This window comes from Enhydra lutris, unplaced genomic scaffold (genome assembly GCF_002288905.1).
Source record: "Enhydra lutris kenyoni isolate GAN:26980312 unplaced genomic scaffold, ASM228890v2 scaffoldscaffold2, whole genome shotgun sequence".
In the NCBI taxonomy this organism is placed as follows: domain Eukaryota; kingdom Metazoa; phylum Chordata; class Mammalia; order Carnivora; family Mustelidae; genus Enhydra; species Enhydra lutris.
The window spans coordinates 66,375,240-66,395,068 of NW_019154086.1; the positions used below are offsets into that span (position 1 = coordinate 66,375,240).

General features: G+C 45.2%; 1 protein-coding gene across 1 annotated transcript; it reads right to left on the reverse strand.

Annotated features, from left to right (window-relative positions):
* Positions 1-297: 297 nt before the first annotated feature.
* On the reverse strand, positions 298-17,813 carry LOC111152144 (nitrilase family member 2). The gene is made up of 10 exons (XM_022510468.1): positions 17,699-17,813; positions 14,112-14,230; positions 12,501-12,621; positions 11,192-11,280; positions 7,758-7,851; positions 7,102-7,176; positions 5,711-5,789; positions 4,163-4,261; positions 2,027-2,082; positions 298-1,694 (listed from the first exon to the last, which is right to left on the reverse strand). The coding sequence occupies exons 1-10, from the start codon at positions 17,724-17,726 to the stop codon at positions 1,603-1,605; spliced, it is 852 nt and encodes a 283-aa protein (XP_022366176.1). The 5' UTR covers positions 17,727-17,813; the 3' UTR covers positions 298-1,602.
* Positions 17,814-19,829: the final 2,016 nt, after the last annotated feature.

Consider the following 19,829-nt stretch of genomic DNA (forward strand, 5'->3'; position numbering starts at 1 on the left):
AAATGAACAACTCGTACAAAATGTTTTTAGCAGCTTTATTTCTGAGACCCAAAAACTATCCCATTACAGTGTATCCGTATAGCGGACTGCCAATGAGCAAAACAAAAGAAATGAGTGATACACACAGGGATGAGTCTCCAAACACGATGAGTGAAAGATGACACAAAGTATATACATGGTGTGATTCCACTTAGTAATTACAGAAAATTCAAACTCACCTACAGTGATGCATCTAATCAGGGGAGTAGCTGGACGGGACCATACAAGAGCACAAGAAAACTGCTGGGGGTTGGGGGAGGCCGGGGGGAGCGAGGGTTGCTCATTACCTTGATTAGAGTGGTTTCATGGATATATACATGTGTCAACTTTTACCGAATAATACACATAATTTTAAAATGTCATTTCCCTTTTTCACTCCTGTGTTACTCTGAGTATACAATGCTGATTTCCAAAGGTTAAATGACATGATAATGTCGTCACTCTCACGGCTAATAAAATGTGTGCTCATGCATTCTTTTGTTTTAAAATTTTATTTTATTTTCCAGGATGGTAAATATATATGGAAACAGTGGTGTGCAAGAGCAGGACTGCCCCAGCTCACGAGTGCCAACTGTGCTTTTATTTCCAGCTCTGTTTAGAGGTGTTGTACTGATAGTCTGAACCTTGGCCACAGGGCAAAAGTATTAACACCATGGAAACTGGCAAATGCTACTGCAAAATCAGGGCTTTTGGGGGGACAGCTGGTTGTTAAACGTTTACCAGCCCAACATATAACATAAAAATAAAGTGCACTGGAATTCTTAACTTTTAATTGTGGAAAAGGATACTGAAAAACCTCCAGCTAAACATTTGCCTTTCTCAAGCTAGAAAGTGTTACTAGGGAGAAAAACAAAAAGAGATTTTCAGGCACTCACCCCATCAAGAAAATCTTTTGCAGAGGCTCATCTTTAGCTGCCTTGACCAAATGCCACCACTGCATTCTCCCGTAGGACTCGCAGTTGACACAACCCTTCCCCTAAGACCAGGAGGGTCTGGGCTTGATTCATTAGCTCCTTCTTGAATTTCAAGAAAGAACCCCCAGGCAGCTAGGAAGGACTGGGACTGCCATCTCCTCCAGCAAACACCAAGGGTCCACTGCCTTGCTCCCCACGGCTGCGCACAGGCTAAAAACGTAACTTGAATATCCTCCTCGGAAGAGCACTAGCACTAGACCAAGGTTTCTCCATAACAGACGCCCAACCCCAGCAATGAGGTAAGAGGCGTGTGTGACACAAACATATTTGTACCACGTGAGTCAACCTGGATACCAAGGTCTGGTACTGTTACCAACTACTAGGAGGCAACCTAGTCTAGAAGGTGTCCAGTCATCCTCTCTTCCTCCTCCTCTCAATGCCAGAGGCCGAGTCCTTTTTAACTATTTAATATGGTGTGAAAAGTACCCTGTGCTGATGCTCCACCATCTCATTAGAGAGTTCCCAGGAAGGGAAAAAGCTGAATTAAAAAAAAAAAAACAAAAAAAAAAACTCTGAAGAATTCATCAGGGAGAGGATTACATTGCAGAAACATATCCTCCTGTTCCGTGACATGTTAGAAACATAAACCTTAGGGCTTTTTCGCCTCCACTGCATAGAGGTCTGATCGTTTCTGGCTAAAAATGGGGATTTGCTGGCGTATTTCAGCCAACTTCTTCAGGTCTGCAAAAACAGGAAAGTGTACCATTACTAAGATGTAACTCCTCACAACCAATGAGAATTTCTTCCCCAAACAGTATAAAAACTACCAGAGTCTCAGAGTCTCAGCAGGTAACTCAGTAATATCAGCCTTGTCCAGAGGCCCAGGTGGCCTGGCATGGCCCCTGGAGTCATTTCAAACCAAACCAAGAAATCCCAAGCTGAGCTACAGCCCCCGGGGTCTGGCCAGAGAACCAAGGATAAATGAGAAGGGGGCCCAAGGGAGCCCCTCCAGGGTACAGCTCAGAGCTACAGAATCACCTCCCACGGACCTAGCTATGCCCCACAAATCTCACCTATGTCTGAACACACGATGGTCTCTTCAGTGCCGGCTTTGGCAAGGATGTCCCCCCTGAAAGAGATTGAGGAGGGAGTGAGTGGGAGGCTGATGCTTGTGGGCCCCAAGGGTAGGAATTGGGAGGTTAAAGACAAGACAGGAGGGGCATAAATTCCTGCTCTACCGTTCAGGTAGCTGCGTGGCCTTGTGGAGAGTCATCTGCTATCTCCATTCCCTAACCTATGAAGCAGAAGTAAGAGCTCTGTGAGAACTTAGAGGATTATGCAATTGGTTTTGTAAACAGCCAGTGGCTAGAAAATGGGAGCTATTCCACTGTTATACACCTCCAGAAGCAGAGCTCCCTATAAACAATGGGAAGCTCTGTCTCATCCTTCCTGAGTGTGGCAGCAAGCCTTTTGGGAGGGTAGTCCGGCTCTCCACACCTACCAAGGCTAGGGATAGCGAGGCTGGGGCTGAGCAGAGCCCAGCAAGGCCTGGGTCTCTGGTCTCATGCTTGTGGTCCCTTGTTAGCCCGTCACTGGGTTTCAGTTTCTGAAGGAAAGAAGTGGTGGGGAAACCATACCCCAATAGGAGAGGAACCCCATGCTTAGAAATAGCAACACTCCTCCCTAAATCTGGGGAAAGCCTGATCTGGAAAACCTTCCAGTCCTGAGTCTCTTGGCCCAAAGCAGGACTTCAAAGATATCTAGTGAAATGAAATTTCTCCAATGCACAAAATAATCTGACCTAACAAACAATCTGACACAGTGACTGGTTCCATCTCCCAGATGGCCACAAATCCATTTCTGGCACAAATGAGCTACAAATATCACCATTAATGCCATTTAACTGAATTCTTCTTTTTTGCTCTGGCATTCAAAGATCTCTCTTTGAAGAGAGATCATCAGGCACCCATCCTGATGATAATATAAGCCAGAGGGCCCCCAAATCCTACAGACAGATTTCTGAAAAGGAACAAAGATAAATCTTGTACAACTACTTCACGTCAGAAGCAGCCAGCTTGATCAGTCACAAAGTTCCTCGGGAGAACCAGCAGGGGAGCAGAGTGGCCCAAGAGGCCAGGAAGCCTATGGCTAACATCTGGACAGAGGAACTCGAACCAAGTTAGAGGAAATCTTGAAGCCAAGTTATTCATTCCAGCCTGCCAGAGCCTCCCCAATCCTAATGTGCCTGAGGCTCCCTGGTCATACTTCCAAGGCCTTCCCCATCACACACTTCAATCTTTGGGTCCTGTAAAATCAGAAGAGGGAACTTCAGGGATCCCACAGTAATAGATAATCCTTCTCAGCCTTGTTGGTATATTTACCCTGAAATTAGAGAAATACACATCAGTGTGTGTGTGTGTGTGTGTGTGTGTGTGTGTGTGTGTGTGTAATCATACAAATATGTGAGAAGTGGCATGGCAGAAGTCCAAGTTCTGAAGTCAGGAGTCCCGAGTCTGAACACCAGTCCTAGCCACTGTGTCCCGTGAACTTCAATTCTGCGACTATAAATGGAGCTTAATTTAGGAAAAGCCTCTGTGAGTTCACACAGAGACCACGAGTGTGAAAGGACTATGAGGACCACACAACTATAGACCTTGAGGTCCGGACAGTGACAAATGACATGCCTGAGCAGCTGGGCAGACTTTCATGCTGGTTTCCCTAGGACGATGCTTTTCCCTCTCACAGAGGTCAAAGTCAGAGTTTTCCTTAATTGAACTCATCCTCCTCCATCCTCTATTCATCAGGCAGGGAGCAAGATCCTCACCCTGTAACTAATTCCTGCTCTAGAACCAGTCACCCAGCCTAAATTTTAACCAAAGGCTAAAACTGGAGCCCTTTTTATTAAAATCACCCACCCACCTGTGCTGCCCTGTTGCCCCCATGTGAGCCAAGTCTGACTGACAACAAAAGCCACTTGGAAACTCAGAGGAGGGCCAAGGCCAAGCACTCAATCAGGACAGCAGGACCATTTCTTTCTCACATGGTTTTTAGGTGGCAGTGTCTCTCAAAGACGAGGCGCAGACCTGGTGAGCGTGAGGATATGGGGGCGGGGGGAGGGGCAGGGCTGGTCAGGAATCAGAAAAGCCCCCCAACCCGAGTGCCGCCTCCCTTAAGCTCCTGGTGAGCGTGTCCCTGCTTAGCCAACTCACCAAGGACTCACAATAGTGCTGTGTCCCCAGGCAACATACGAGGCCTGATCATCCCGGGCAGGAGATGCTGTGGCCACATACACCTGATTATCAACAGCCCTGTGGTCGACAGATAAAAAAGAGGTAATTCAAACCTTACAGACCGGCAACATCTTTCTATTCCAAAAGTACAGATCCTTCTTTTAAAAACTAGGACAGGACAGGCTGGCTCAGACATGGAAGGAAACAACCAAAGCCATGAAACCCTCTCTTCCTCTTCAAAAAGTATGTATCTTAATGCATAAACCAGTTCTCAGCTGGGGGTGATTTTGCCCAGTGGGGACATCTGCCAATGTCCAAAGACACGGACTTTGACCTTCGTACTTTCACGATGGGGGTTGCTACTGGACCTGGTAGGTGGAGACCAGGGATGCTGCTAAACATCCTACCATGCATGGGACACCCCCACAGCAAAGAACAATCTAGTCCAAAATGTCAAAACCACCACAGTTGAGACCCTGGCCTGAGCCAAACCATTCGTCTGAAAAAGAGCGAGTCAAGGTAGCCAGAGATAATGGACTGGCCTTGCTGGGGCCATATGCCTTGCCGGGCCGCATGGCACTTCCAGGCCTCAATGGCTGCAATCTCACCAGCTCAAATTAGATAATAATTTTGGGTGGCAGCCTGGGTACATCAGGCCACCTCACCTGGGAGCACTCTGGGCTCAAACAGCAGATCCAGGCTGGGCCATTCCAATGTCTCTCAAGCTTTGGTTACTTTCTACAAGACTGCATTAACTAATATACAAGGTACCAGATACCCCACCCCATCTTCCATGAATCACCCAGCCAAACACCTCTGCTGCCTCCTCTGATAAATATATCATTTATATATATGTCACCATCATTTATAGACAGTGAGAACAGCGGCTCCATCTGAGCAAACAAGGAAAGGGTTGTTGGAAGGAACAAAAGGCAGCATTCTAGAGATCTGGAAATGTTCTGTGTTGACCTTGGTCTCAGGTGAATACATGTGTAAAAATTCACTGACCTACAGACTTAAAATTGCTGTTATCTTTCTCTAAGTACATTATACCTCAATTAGCAAAATTGTAAGAAAACCAGCACTTCTGACCAGTATTTCATGGTTTTCAGCACACTTTGAGCACGCTCCTCTTCCCTTCCACGTTACACTCACCTCTGCTATCTGCCCTTTACTGCTCACTCCCCAACCTTACAGGTCTCGGGATACAGCTACTCTGACATGCCAAAGACACTATAAAATGGCTCGGACTTGCAGATTAGAAAATAAAAGAGCCTGTAACAAGTGTTGTGGCAGAGTATTCCAGGATGGGCAGCATGGTATAAATGATGGGGCAAGATAAGCACCCCTATCTGAACAGCACCGTCAATGGGGTGACTCATCTCTTCCGACTGCATTTAGATGTCCAAGCATGCTGGGCCAGGGGCAGCATTCTGCATCAGAAAGGCTGGTACTTCCACCAAACTGGAAATCTTTGCACAAAGCAACACCAAGACACCTGAAGGTCTGCCCAAGATGCTTTCTTACCGGCCTCGTTGAAGCAACTCCCAGTGGGCTGGTCCAGTGGTCATATTAAAAGCTCCGGGATATACCAACAGCTGGCAGCCTTGGGAGAGAAAGGCCAGAGAAGAGTGGGTCCAGGTCAATACCCCACCACACTAGCTCCCCATTTTGTTCCTTAGCCAAGGGGGACCAAATTCAAACTTTCCCAAGCCTAAAAAGAGGTCAGCCAAGCCAGACACTGCCAGGAGTATTAAGCTATGGCTCCGAATTCCTTTAGAGACACACACATGTTTACACATATATACAAAAACGGTGGTACTGATGACCCAAACCACGGTATGTGACTTCACTTTAAAAAATATATATCATTCAAATTTCTCGCAGCACCATATGGTCAGCTCCACACGGCCAAGAACCACGTTTTTTAAAAAAGATTTTATTTATTTATTTATTTGACAGAGAGAGAGCGAAAGAGGGAACACAAGCAGGGGGAGTGGGAGAAGGAGAAGCAGGCTCCCCGCTGAGCAGAGAGCCCAATGCGGGGCTGGATCCCAGGACGCTGGGATCATGACCTGAGCTGAAAGCAGATGCTTTAACGATTGAGCCACCCAGGTGCCTGCAAGGACCACATTTTGTAATGCTCTTCAAATGAAACGGAGGGCAGAGTAGGTGTTCTAATGCTTACTGAGAGAGCTTGAGAGTGTCTGCCAACACAGAGCCCATGGTCTTCCACCTTTTTTGCTGAGCAGGCCATCAAAATATTTGCACCCACTCTCTTGTTAGGTGAAAGTCAAGTCCAATCAGAGTAGCCTGGACAGTCTAGTAGGGATGCTCACAGTTGTTGAGTACATACAAGGAGCTAAGTTCTCCCTCCTTAATCTCCACACCATGGCTATGAAAAAACTGAGATCCACACTCCCCTAAAAATTAAATAATTTACCCAAAGTATCATGTCAATTAAGGAGAGTTGGAACCAGAACGCAGATCTTCTGACTTGGTCAGTGTTCTTGCAGGCCAGCAGGACACTTCTCCTCTGGACCGGAAGGTCACAGACTAAATTTCTACTGTACCCAACAGCTAGGATTACTGAGTGTGAAATCCAGGACAGACACCATAGACCACATCCTTATTTCTAGTGGTCTCCAAGTGACTCTTTCCAAACACGGTAGCAAGAAGGGCTCAAAGAACAGAGCAATTTAGGAGCACGGTTCCTGCCTTAGCTGCACAGTGTGCTGAAATACAATCTCCGAAAAACCATACTGCCCACATGCAGCAAAAGTCTCAGCAGCCGGATGGGGTGGAGAGATGAAGACCTCTTCTCTAGTGTTTCTGCCTAAGGCTCCCTCGAACCACAGAGACCAAGGCAGAATCCCATCGCTAAGCACCTCTACCACATAGCCAGGCGGCCATCTCACCTCTCTGTGCGTAGACTTGTGCGAGCTCTGCAAAGCGCATGTCGTAGCAGATGCCTAGGCCCACTCTGCAGTAAGCTGTTTTTCAGACAGAAAATGAACAAATGAGAAGTCAACTTCTTGCAACATGGTGTGGCAGAGTAAAGCCTCTGTCTAAGATCACCAAACACTGATGGCAATCCACGAACCCAGGGCCATGGATGGAGAGACTGCATATGCTTAGTCCTGCTTGGATCTCACCTCATAAAGACATCATTTATCTCAGATTAGAAACGAGAAATTCATTCTGACTGAACGCTTAGTATCTATGTGGGAAGTGTTCAATCACAGCCTAAGAGGTAAACTCTGGAAGCGATCATGCGAATAGCATGCTGTGACCAAACCATAGACAAAATCCAGTCAAACCCTTAGTTTTCTGGTCAGCCTGCCCTTTCTAGATCTCTGACTGGTCTCGGCCCATCTCCCTCTGGTCTTGCAGTCAGGGTGTGTAAAGAAGTGGGGTGGGGGCGCGGACCACAAGAGGGAGAAAAAAGGAACACATGATCGTCTTTCTTTTTCCATTTTATTTTATTTTATTTCTTTTCAGTGTTCCAGCATTCACTGCACATGATCGTCTTCTACTGATACTACTAAAACAGGTGAACATGTCTGGTACTTACGAGTATCAAATGTGGAGAAACTATCACCGGGACTCAGTGTTTCAGACTCTTGAAATGTAATTTTCCCAGGCACATCAATGTCAAACAGATGGAGCTGCACCACAAGTAACGAATTTGGTTACCTCTTCTCCAGCAAGGCTTGAGACAGTCATAACAAACATCTTTCCATGGCCAAAAGCAGGGAAGCTGAGATCAACCACGCAAATAGAAACCCCCACCTGCCCACAACCCACCCCACAAGCTGACATATTATCAAAATAAGTTCTAATACGCAAAATGGGAAAATCACGCTGTAGTTACGACACTTCTTTCCTAGGTGGTGCGCAAGCTGAGGTCTAGGTTTCTTTTGGGAAGCAATTAGCATGTTATTCTTTTACTCAGTGTAAATGCTCAATGAAGTCTTCACAGAATCATAATCAACCTGACAAACTGGCAGGAGAGGTGGAAAACAGAACAGTAATTAAAATAGGTAAAATTCTCCAAACTAAATACAGCAATATATAAAAAGAGTAACACATCACTTCGAAATTGGGTTTATTCAAGGAAAGCAAATGTTTAACATTAGGAAATCAACCAACGTAATTTACCACGCTAACAAAATGAAGGAGAAAAGTCACAGGATCATCTTAAGAGGTACACAGTGAGCATTTGGTAAACTTCTACATTCATTCTTATTCTAAAAACAAAAGAAAAATACTGCTAGGAAGGGAACTCCCTTAATCTGATAGAGTATCTAAAAAAAAAAAAGGAAGGAACATCATACTTAACGGTGAAATATAAAAGCCTTTCCACACTGAGATCAGGAACAAGACAAGGACACTGGGTGAGTTTCCTGTTTAGACCCTTTAGCTGGAAGCAACGTCCCTGCTGTTGCTAGGAGTGGTGGTAAAAATCACCTATAACCATACTGGCCCAAGGAACCAGAGGACAGAGTTTCACAGCAGCTCGGAAGTGAGGGAGAAATCCTGAAAAGGAGAAAGCCAAAGAGGAAGAGCCCTAAATTCTACATATAAAAATCTGTCCAAGTCTCTGGCTAAGTACTGAATTAAAGATGTGCAGGGCTGACTCCAAGCAGCCCAGCTTAAGCTAAACAACTTAGAACAGAGTGGCCGAAGTTGCTGCCCACCTCCCAGAAGAAAAAAAGTAGGGTGTTTGAGTACAAGCAAGTTAACTACTTACTAAAACAAAAAAATACAACATTTTTCAGATAATAGAAGCTAGAATCTCAACAATATATAATCCAATATGCAACTCAAAATCACTAGAAAAAGAAACTAGAAATGTTACTGAACTTTAGGGAAAAGGCAATCAATGAAGCAGACCCCAGCAAGACCCAGATGTGATAATTACCAAAAGCAACTACTGAAACTAAGCTTAAGGGTCTAAAGAAAAATAAACTCTTGACGAATGGACATATAGGAAATATCAGTAGAAAAATAAGTTTATGTGACTTTATGTGAACTTTTATGTGTTTACGTGAAATTTTAAAAGATTTCACTGGGTTGGCATATAGGAGACTGGGGCTTACAGAAGAAAGATTCTGTGAACTTGAAAACAGATCAATGGAACATGTCCACACTTTAGAATACTGAAAGAGAGAGAGAAAAAAAGGTAGGAAAAACAAAAACAAAAAGAAACAAGTCTTGGCGACCTGGTTTAGTGGAACAGTATCAAAACTGAAGTCCAGTACGAGAATGGAACAAAAAAATATTTATCAAAATAATACCCCTAATATTATGAAAGAGTTATAAAGAAGCACAAAACAGGACACATATAAAAAAACCATATCTAGGCAGGCACATCAGAGTCCAAACACTGAGAACTAAAGATTATGAAAAAAATTTTGAAGACAGACAGAAAAAAACAAGAATTACATACAAGAGAATAATACAAATCACCACATATCAGAAAAATTTTAAAAGGAGGCTAGAAGATACCTGAAAAACATCACTCAAATTGCTAAGAGACAAAAGAACAGTGTCAACCCAGAATTCTATTCCACTGAAAATATCTCTTAAGAATGAAGACAAAATAAAAAACTAAGGGAATTCGTATCTAGTACAACCTCACTACAAAAATTCTAAAGAAGGTCTTTCTGTTTGAAGGCAAAGATACCAGATAGAACTATGCTCTAAGGGTGGGGGATGGTGGGTCGTAGGGAAGGAAAAAATGAAACAAGATGGTACTGGGTGGGAGACAAACCATAAGAGACTCTTAATCTCAGGAAACAAACTGAGGGTTGCTGGAGGGGGAGGTAGGGATAGGGTGGCATTGGAAAAGGTATGTGCTATGGTGAGTACTATAAAATGTGTAAGCCTGATGATTCACAGACCTATACCCCTGGGGCAAATAATACATTATATGTTAATAAAAAAAAAGAAAGAATAAAAGAAAGAAAAATATCAGAAAGGTAAACATTCCAATAAACAAAATATTTTTATTTCTTTAAAATACACAAAACTACTTAAAAATTGTGTTTTTACAATCTATGTAGATGCAACAGGTATGTCAACTATAACAGAGAAAATGGGGTGGGGAAGGAAATGACCTATACAATTGGGAAGCTCTTAAATTTCTCAATGAAGCAGTATAATAGTAATTCTAAGGAGACTGTAAAAAGCTAGGGTGCATGTTGTAATCCTTAGGGCAACACTTAAAAAAAGCAAAGAGGTATAGCTAAAAGCCAAGAGATAAAATGGCCTTTTTTTTTTTTTTCAGCGTAACAGTATTCATTGTTTTTGCACCACACCCAGTGCACTCAACTAAGCCAAAAGAATGCAAGAAACAGGAACAAAGGGAAAAAAAGAAAAAGAAAAATGTCTAATACCTAAATCCAACCCTATCAATGATTACATTAAATATAAGTGAAGTAAGCACTCCAGCTAAAAGGCAGAGGTTGTCAGAATGAAGACAGTAACAAGACCCAACTGCAGGCTATAGGAGGCTATAGGAGAACCATGTTAAATATAAACACACATACAGGTTGAAAATAAGGAATTAGAAAAGGATGTATTATACAACACTAAGTATAAGAAGCCTAGAGTGGCCAAAGGAGTATCAGAGATAAACTTTAAGACAAAGAGTATTACGAGGGAAAAAAAAAATGGATTTTATAATGCCAAAAGGATCAATTTACCAGGAATATTTAACAATCCTCAATGTACATGCATTTACTACAGCAAAGATGTCAGCTTTCCCAACGAGATCTCTCTATATTCAATGAAATTCTAATCAAAATTCCTGTAGATTTTTCCTTGGCTGAAATGAACAGGCTCAGTCTAAAATTTATATCAAAATGTCAATAGCCAAGATTCAACAAGTTGACTGTACCAATTCATCTAATGCCCCATGTGTGTACAATATGATGAGAGGGACTAGGGAACTTTACAACAAATTCTCAATCGGTTATGCGACTTGCCACATTCCCTGCTTACCTTTCTGTATTTTACCAGTAAAGTTCCATCAGGCCCAAACACAGCGCAGGTGTTATATAATTTCCCAGCATCCTTTTCAGGAATAGAACCTTTCATTGAGAGGAGAAACAGACGGGCAAAGATTCTAAATAAAGCATTCTTTGACGTATGATCAGTGGACCAGCACTTGATAAACAGTCACTTGGGTCCAACAATAAAGTATACTATCTTCTAAGGGTTATTAATGTTTTTTTTTGTCTTTGTGAGGATGATCTTTCAGAGATAAACTCCAGACTACAGACGAAGTATAATAAAGTCGGCCGCCAAAGGCAGGTTTCAAAAATAAACAAACTGTTTCTGAATTCTGCTTTGACCTTGGCCCTACATTGCATCTCTAACACTAGAGCAACATGGAGGAGTCACTGTTATGCAACCTGAATCCACCAGGCCCTGCAACATAACTGTATCCAAAAGGCCTCGAGATGGGAATGTAAGCCAGGCCTGCCTTCATGGAATGCAGTTCCTGCATTTCCCTTTTCTTGCTTTGTCTTTTCTTCACCTCTCATTCATTTCTAATTCTTAATATAACAGAATAACTTTGCTATATTTATTACACAGTTTTACTGTATTCTTTCTTTAAGCAAACAGAACATTTTAAAATGTATTTCAAAACCACTAATATAAAGCTACCTTGATGTATATGTATATGGCCTCTTTGTGAAAAAAACAAATTTCTTAATGTTGTATTAGTACAATGAAAGACACTCCAATATGGTTTTTCTTTCCACATTTCCACTTGCCCCTGTATCCCCATTGTTTCTCCAGGGAAAACCATCATCATCAGTTTGGTGTGTCCTTATACAACACTTACTCTGTGCTACATATGTAAAGACACATGGAAACACATAGCCTTTTGTGTGAGGGATTCATCTGAATGAGAGTACCTGTTCACATCATATTGAACTTTCCTCTTCCATGTAACGGTGTGTCCTGAACATTTTTTCACATTATTATGTAAGATCTACTACATTCTTTTCTCTTTCTTTCTTTCTTTTCCTAAATATTTTTTATTTATTTGAGAGAAAGAGAGAGAGCGCGCACAGAGAAAGAGGGAGAAGCAGGCTTCCCACTGAGCAGAGAGCCCAATGTGGGGCACGATCCCAGGACCCCGAGATCATGACCTAAGCAGAAAGAGCCACCCAGGTGCTCCCACCTCATTCTTTTCAATGCTAATTTACATGGCTTGTATTTCATGGTTTAAATGTAACAACAGAAATTATTCAGAGGTTTTCAATGTTTAGGCCATTATACCTTGAGGATAGGAAGTTACCTCCAATGAGATAAATGCTGCACTCCTTTGCTACTTCAGAAAGCTTCTGTGTGGATTCACCAGGAATTTTTTCCGCATATTCAGGAAAATATTTCGTGCCATATGGAGAATTAAAGCATTCCTAGAATAATGTTGGTGGAGAAAAAGGGGGAAAAAAACACAAAAATATCCAACTCACTTTAAAGTTCTGCTTTAAGAAAGCAGAGCTGCCTCTTGTAGCTCTGCTCTCAAAGGGGTAAAATACAACTGATAAGAAAAACAACAGTCTCCCCAAGCTAAAGAGCCTGTGGCCATAAGCAGAACACCTGGGCTGGTTCAGGTGGGGCCAGCGGACACAAGTCCAGTGTGCTCCCTCAGGTCCTTGTCAACCTAGCAGATCTGCCTCTTCCTCACCATCTGCAGAACTACAAGCTCCCACCCTTGGGCACCCAGGCCCCGTGACAGCTCGGCTCAATCACAGGACTGTGGGTGTCAGAATGAATCCACAGGCTCAGAATTATCATCTGTAGAATGAGCGGTTTCTGACTCCCTTCCAGCACTATCATGCTGATTCTGTGAAATCTCATTCCCCAGAATATGTCTGTCTTCCACGGCTCCGTGATAATGGAAAAGCAGAAACCAGACTTTGACTCTCATTCATTCATTTGCATCCATGGGCACGGTGCACCGCGCACAGTGCTAGGAAACTCAAACCAGAGGACAGCCGGCTTATACAAGCCACGTGTGAGAGAGGGCACAGGCAGAATCCAAGCGCTTTCACTCCAGCCCCCAGCAACTGAAACCAACAGGAGACCATGGTCGGGATACCGGTACAGGGGGTCCCAGAAATGTGGCTGTAAGGCAGGCTGGATTCACATTAAGATCTTGTGTTCCCTTGTTAAAGATTCTTACCCACTGGCCACATCTCTCATGGACTGGAGCCTAAAGTACGAATGGTCCTGAAAATTCTCTAGTTGACCGAAGCAGGGTTTACAAAGGGCTACTTCCTCCCCAGAGTGGGAGCAGGAGAGCAGACAAGGGGGCTGCCTGGAGTAGTTCCGCCTCGGATCCTAGCGGTCCTCAGCCACAAGATGCAGTACCCACAGGCCCCAACCTGTGTGGGCCCCTTCTCTGGGGCTCACCCTCCACCTGCTGACAAACAAATGGGCTGCAACCTTTCCCTGGCTCTGTTCTGAAAGCCGTCACCTAGGAAACACACGCAGGGTCATATGGGCTTGCTCCAGGCTCCAGCATTTAGGGAGGTGCTGCAGGCTTCCTCCATGTCTCTAACAATTTCCAGTTTTCTACAAATGTGGGAGGCTTAGCACTAAACTCACTCTATCATGGTCCTGTAAGGACTTCATTTCACAAGGAAAGAAGGTAAGTATCCAAGGCACTGACCTTTAAGTAAGTCTTACAACCTCCCAGGATTCTGGAGAGAGTAGATGATCCTAAAGTTAAAGACCTATAACCATGCTGGTACATCGTATCTCGAAGACCATTGCTAGGATCATCTTCCAGACAAACACGGAAGGACCACCGGACCCAAGAGCACCACCAGCGCTAGCAGGCAGGATTCTACTCGGTCCAGAGAATCCAGAAAGAGGGGGCCACCTCCGCCTCCATACTTACTGGCAGAGAAACGATCTTGGCTCCTTGTGTTGCTGCTTCCCGGACAAGGCCGCAGGCTCGAGTGACGTTATCTGATTTGATAGAAGAAACCTGAAGCTGGATGAGGGCCAAGCGGAAAGCTGAGGATGAAAAGAGAAAACTGTCAGAAGATCTGACTGCCGAATCCGAGCAATTCTCAACCGGAGGGCAATTCTGACCCCAAGGGACATGTGGCAACAGAGACATTTTTGATGGTCACAACTGTTAGGGTGCTATTAGCATCTAGGGGGCAGAAGTCAGGGACGTGGCTCAACATGCCACAGGCCGTAAGACAGTCTTTCACAATAATTATCCACCTGAAATGTTACTGATGCCAAGGCTGAGAAACCCTGGGAGAGAGCAGCCCCCACTCCGGGCCACATCCCCACCGAGGCCCCCCGGAGCCTCAAGTTGGGGAGGCAGAGCCAGCTTCTCACATACTAATGAGAACATGGCTTGAAGGAAGGAGGCTGAGTTTGAACATGGAATTATCCCTGTTTGACCTTGGGAATCAACCTACCCCTGATCCAAATATTGAGCCCATCTCACTGCAGGTGAAATTCCTTGGAAATCACCCATTCCTCGTGAAGTAGGGCAGTGGGCCCATGGGAAGGAGAGGCTCCTGTCTCTGCTTCCCCAGCACCAGCTGGGACCTGGTGTCACCAGCCGGCTGGGTGCAGGAGGGATGGGGGGTGGGGAGTCTGGCAGCTGATGAGCAGCACCTGTACTTAGTCACAGGCAGGGCCTCCGGGCACCTGTGAGATTTTGCACTCACTGAATATTCCTGTGCCCCAAGGAGCACAACAGTAAGTAGCAAATAAGAAGCACCAGGAGGGGCACCTGGGTGGCTCAGTGGGTTAAGCCTCTGCCTTCAGCTCAGGTCATGATCTCAGGGTCCTGGGATCGAGTCCCGCATCGGGCTCTCTGCTCAGCAGGGAGCCTGCTTCCTTTTCTTTCTCTTTCTCTCTGCCTGCCTCTCTGCCTGCCTGTGATCTCTCTGTCAAGTAAATAAATAAAATCTTTAAAAAAAAAAAAAAAAAAGAAGCACCAGGAGAGGCTGAGAGAGAGACTAAAGAAGGAAAAGTCAGCAGTTTTTTCCTGCTGAGTAAGGGGCTCCACATTTCCCTCAGAGACTGAGTCCCACGGATTATGTGGCCAACAAGAAATGCTGTCAGCCAAGGAGGTCAGGGGCTCTTCCAGGCTTCTTCCCTCCTTGAAGTAATAGCTACAGCCTACACGAGCTTTTCCTATATTCTTTAGAGTTCTCTTGTAGCTCTTAAGAATAATCACCTACTGGTTAATCATTCTTTATAATAAAATTTTCCCCGTTCAGGGGTGCCTGGGTGGCTCAGTGGGTTAAAGCCTCTGCCTTCAGCTCGGATCATTGGTCTCAGGGTCCTGGGATTGAGCCCCGCATTGGGCTCTCTGCTCAGCGGGGAGCCTGCTTCCTCCTCTCTCCCTGCCTGCCTCTCTGACTACTTGTGATCTCTGTCTATCAAATAAATAAAATCTTTAAAAAAAAAAAAAAATTTCCCCGTTCAGATGACCAGTGTGGTTTCTGTGTCCTGTCTGGACTCTCACTGATGCACAGTTTTCACTCATGGTGTGATGGACAGGGATATTAAAGGTCCAAAGCATGTGAGAACTCATGAGGCTCGGCAAAACTTCAGGAATTATCAGTAATTATCTTCAGGAATTATCAGTAATGGCCTTCCCTGGCTTCCCTACCCCACTTCTGCTCTAGAAATCTGAAAAGCTCTGGTACCTGGAAACCATTAGAGAGTTCTCCCCTGGGTATCACCTACAGTGGTGCAAATGTCCCCAGAAGAAGCAACACTGACAGAGCCTTACCTCTGAAGGCCTGTTTGGCTAAGTGTTAACCCTAAAAGTAGGAAAACTCAGATGTTCCATTCCTTGGTTTGTCCTAAATACAGTGAGAAGAGCTCAATTTAACCCTGAATGCAGTTTCCTGAGTAGTTTCAGAACCTGAGTGAAAAGTCAGTGGCACAAACCAAGCCAAAATTTGGAAGTGTAAAGCAGGATGGGAACTTCATTTGTTCATTTTTGGATGGGTTAGGGGGAGGTCATGTAACCTGAAAACATTCCTCAAAAATCAGACATCACCTTCGACCCCATCAGGAACCACAGCTCTCAAGTCCACCAGCCTCTGTCATGCCCTGCATCTTCAAAGATACTGTCACACACAGAGGGAGGCGTGTGCAAGGACTTCCTGACCCAATCATTAACATTCATTCAGCCACCAACTCTCACTGAGCTCTGGCAGGTTAAGACGAAAACAGCACTTCCACAAACCTTACCATCTTCTAGGACCCTCCCAAGACTCAGCAAGGGCAGATTATGTCCATTTTACAAGTCAGAAAACAGGTTCAGAGAGATTAAATGACTTGTTGACATGGACTGAGGCAAAACTGTAACAATTCATGTCTCCAGGGTCGCCTGGGTGGCTCAGTGGGTTAAAGCCTCTGCCTTCGGCTCAGGTCATGATCTCAGGGTCCTGGGATGGAGCCCCGCATGGGGAAATCTCTGCTCAGCAGGGAGTCTGTTTTCCCCCTCTCTGTCTGCCTGCCTCTCTGCCTACTTGTGATCTGTCAAATAAATAAATAAAATCTTTATATATAAAAAAAAAATCCAGGTCTCCAGACAATGAGTCCAGAGCATTTCAAAGCCTCCCAGAAATGGGAGAGCAGAGCCTGGGGGCAGAGATCGCTAGAAACGTGCCCCTGGGGCCGATCCAGGGTAGAGATGTGTAAGTAACATGTAATACCTAACCCGAAAGCTCAATGTCCAGATACAGAAACAGCCTGTCCAGTTTTCTTGATCAGAAGAGAGCACTGTCCACTGGCTGTGGGGGTGTGCACCAGGGGGCAAGTTAACCAGTCCTCTTACCACACAGCCCAAACGAAAGAAAACACATGCTTCATTTTCACGTGACAGGGTTCCAACCACAATCAGGGTTGATGTCTTTGCAAAACTCAAGTCCAAAAATCAATCTGGGAGGAGAGTGAAAGCGACCCCGCTGGAGAGGCGCGCTTTCTGATGCAAAACCAAAGAGCCTCCAAGAATCCCACCAGGCAGAGGTTCCCACAACTGAAGTATCGTAATCACGGAAGGCTTTACTGAGAGTGCAGTCTTCGAGTTGGGGCCGGGAAAGGGGGGTGCGGAACTTGGATTTTAAGTGAGCACCCGTCTACCCGCCTTTTCCCGCGCAGGGGAACTTGCAGTGGGAGGCCCCCGAACGCACCTAGAAGCACCGGACGCAGGAGCCCAGCGAGGAGGAAAGCGCGGGCCCTTCTGGCCGGGAGGCTTGGTGCTCCCGCGGCCGCCAGGCCCTCTCGGAAGCCTCGAGTCCCCGGGAGTGCGCCGGGACGCGCACTGCCGCCGCCAAGTCGCCGGAGCCTCCGGCCCCGAGAACGCCGGGCCGGGGAAGGCCTGGAGAGCGGCGGGGACACGGAGCGGAGGCGAGCGGCTGAGCCGGGGAGACCCGCCGCCGGCTCCGCAACCTAGGCCTCCCTCCCCCAGGGCTGAGCTCCGGCCGCCCAGCTACTTACTGGCCATCGCTCTCCCAGGTATCACCATCGGTAGCGCGGCCCGAGAAGAGGTCTCTGAAGCGGGAGCGGCGACACGGCTTGGGGCGGGGCAGAGCCGCGCGCAGGAGGGGGCGGGACCCTAGGCTCGGTCCACGCCCCGCCTCCGGCTCCGCCCAGAGCGTGTCCGCTTCCCTGCTCTCCTCAAACATCTGTTAGTCCTCCGCTGTTTGCACTAAGATGAAGCAACGAGAAACGACTAATGACATCCCAATCCAGAAAAGGGAATGCCTCAAAAGCCAAAGGGGCCAAGGGGGGCGATCTAAGTTGGGGTGGTATTTAACAATCGGCCTCTCTGATTGTCAGCAAAAAGACCGAACCTCTTGCTGGTTAGATGACCTCTGGCCGGGAATAACACTCTATTTGCTGATTGCCTTGGGCTACTTGAACAAGTCGCTGTGAGGGGTATGGAATTACCTAGGTTGCCTTAATCACTCAAGACATCAGCGGGCTCTAACCACAAGGCTGCTCCGTCATGGGGGAGGGGAAAAGAGAAACAGTTCAAATACAGTATCCTCCTAAGTTCAGTCCTCTTGAAGAGGGAAAGCTAGGTTCTTGTCTCCGGGAACCAGAGAATGAGTCTCGCAGACAGTAGAGTGAGTAAAGCGATAGAAGTTTATTAAGCAAGGATACAGGAAAAAAAAGCATTTAGGAGTGAGAGGGGTGCCGACAGCACTGCCAAGGAGGGCCTTCACTGATAGTCTTTGATTTAGAACTGGCCAGGCACCTTGTGGCCTTATCATTCTTGTGATGTCTTGGTTTGAGTAATGACTAGTGATAACATCTTTAATGGCTTCTTTTTTAGGGTCTGGTTATTTTTTGTTGGTCACAGATGACTATTTTAAGACACTCCCCCTCCCCCTCACTCCTAGGGCAGGGTGGTTTGGTTTGTTCCTTATCTCTGGTTCCTTTACACCTCAGCATTTTTGGGATTTCTGTGAGCCTGATCCCATAGCCCCCTACCTATCTCTCCCTACCCAGCCCCGCCTGTATCTTACTGTTACTGAAATACACTAATATTGTTAGGACTTTTGCATTTATATTTATTAGGATTGCTTTTTGATTTTTTAAAAGGATTTATTTATTTGAGAGAGTGAGCGTGGGGGCTGGAGGGACAGAGGGAGAGGGAGGGAGAAGCAGACTGTTTTTTTTAAAGATTTTATTTACTTATTTGACAGAGATCACAAGTAGGCAGAGAGACAGGCAGAAGCAGGCACCCCGCCGAGCAGAGAGCCCGATGTGGGGCTCAACCTCAGGACCCTGGGATCATGACCTGAGCTGAAGGCAGAGGCTTTAACCCACTGAGCCACCCAGGTGCCCCTGAGAAGCAGACTCCTTGCTGAGCAGGATTCCTGAGATCCTGACCTGAGCCAGATGCAAAGGCTTAACTGACTGAGCCACCCACTCGCCCCAGATTGCTCTTTGAATTTTGTGTTTCATGTGTTTTTGTTGTTGTTGTTAGGTTCAGGGATCAAAAATCGTAAAACAAATAAAAGCTTGCTATCCTTTTTTTTTTTTTTCTTTTTTCTTGCTATCCTTTTCAATGCTCTGGAGTAGTTTCTTGAAGTAGATCCTAGTTTGTTTGTTTGGATCCTAGTTTTTAAAAGGATACTCTAAAAACATTTTTGGAATAGAGATATTTAAGTATGAACTGGGTATTTGATGCCTTAATGAATTTTGTGATTATGCCAATGTCTTTACTCTGAGAAGATGCATGCTGAAGTATTTAGGGGTAAAGTGTCAGAAAGTCTGACTTGAAAATGGTAGGCAAAAAGAAAATATGTGTTTATAGAACAAATGTGGCAAATTTATTAAATCTAAGAGGAGAATATATAGCTGTTCGTGGTACTATTTTAAGACCTTCTAAAAGATTTAAACTATAAAATTTCAAATTATAAAACGTTCATAATAAAAAGTTGGGGGAAAATACATAGTAATTATGGTTTGTTTGTTTTTTTTTTGAAGGTTTAACAGACTAGCTGGGCCTGGCTTTATAGCAGGAAGATAATAACCTTTTAATTTCTGCTATGTTTATTAGCCTATTAAGATTCCTGAGTCAATATTGGCCACTTATAATCTGCCCAAAAAAGTCACC

Excerpts from the sequence above, each read along its gene's own strand:
- LOC111152144 (XM_022510468.1), bottom strand. The coding sequence starts at position 17,726 with ATGGTGATACCTGGGAGAGCGATGGCCA. Across the intron at positions 12,622-14,111 it reads CCAAGATCGTTTCTCTGCCA|GAATGCTTTAATTCTCCATA; the intron begins GTAAGTATGGAG and ends ACATTATTCTAG. Across the intron at positions 7,177-7,757 it reads TTTCTCCACATTTGATACTC|CTTACTGCAGAGTGGGCCTA; the intron begins GTAAGTACCAGA and ends TCTGAAAAACAG.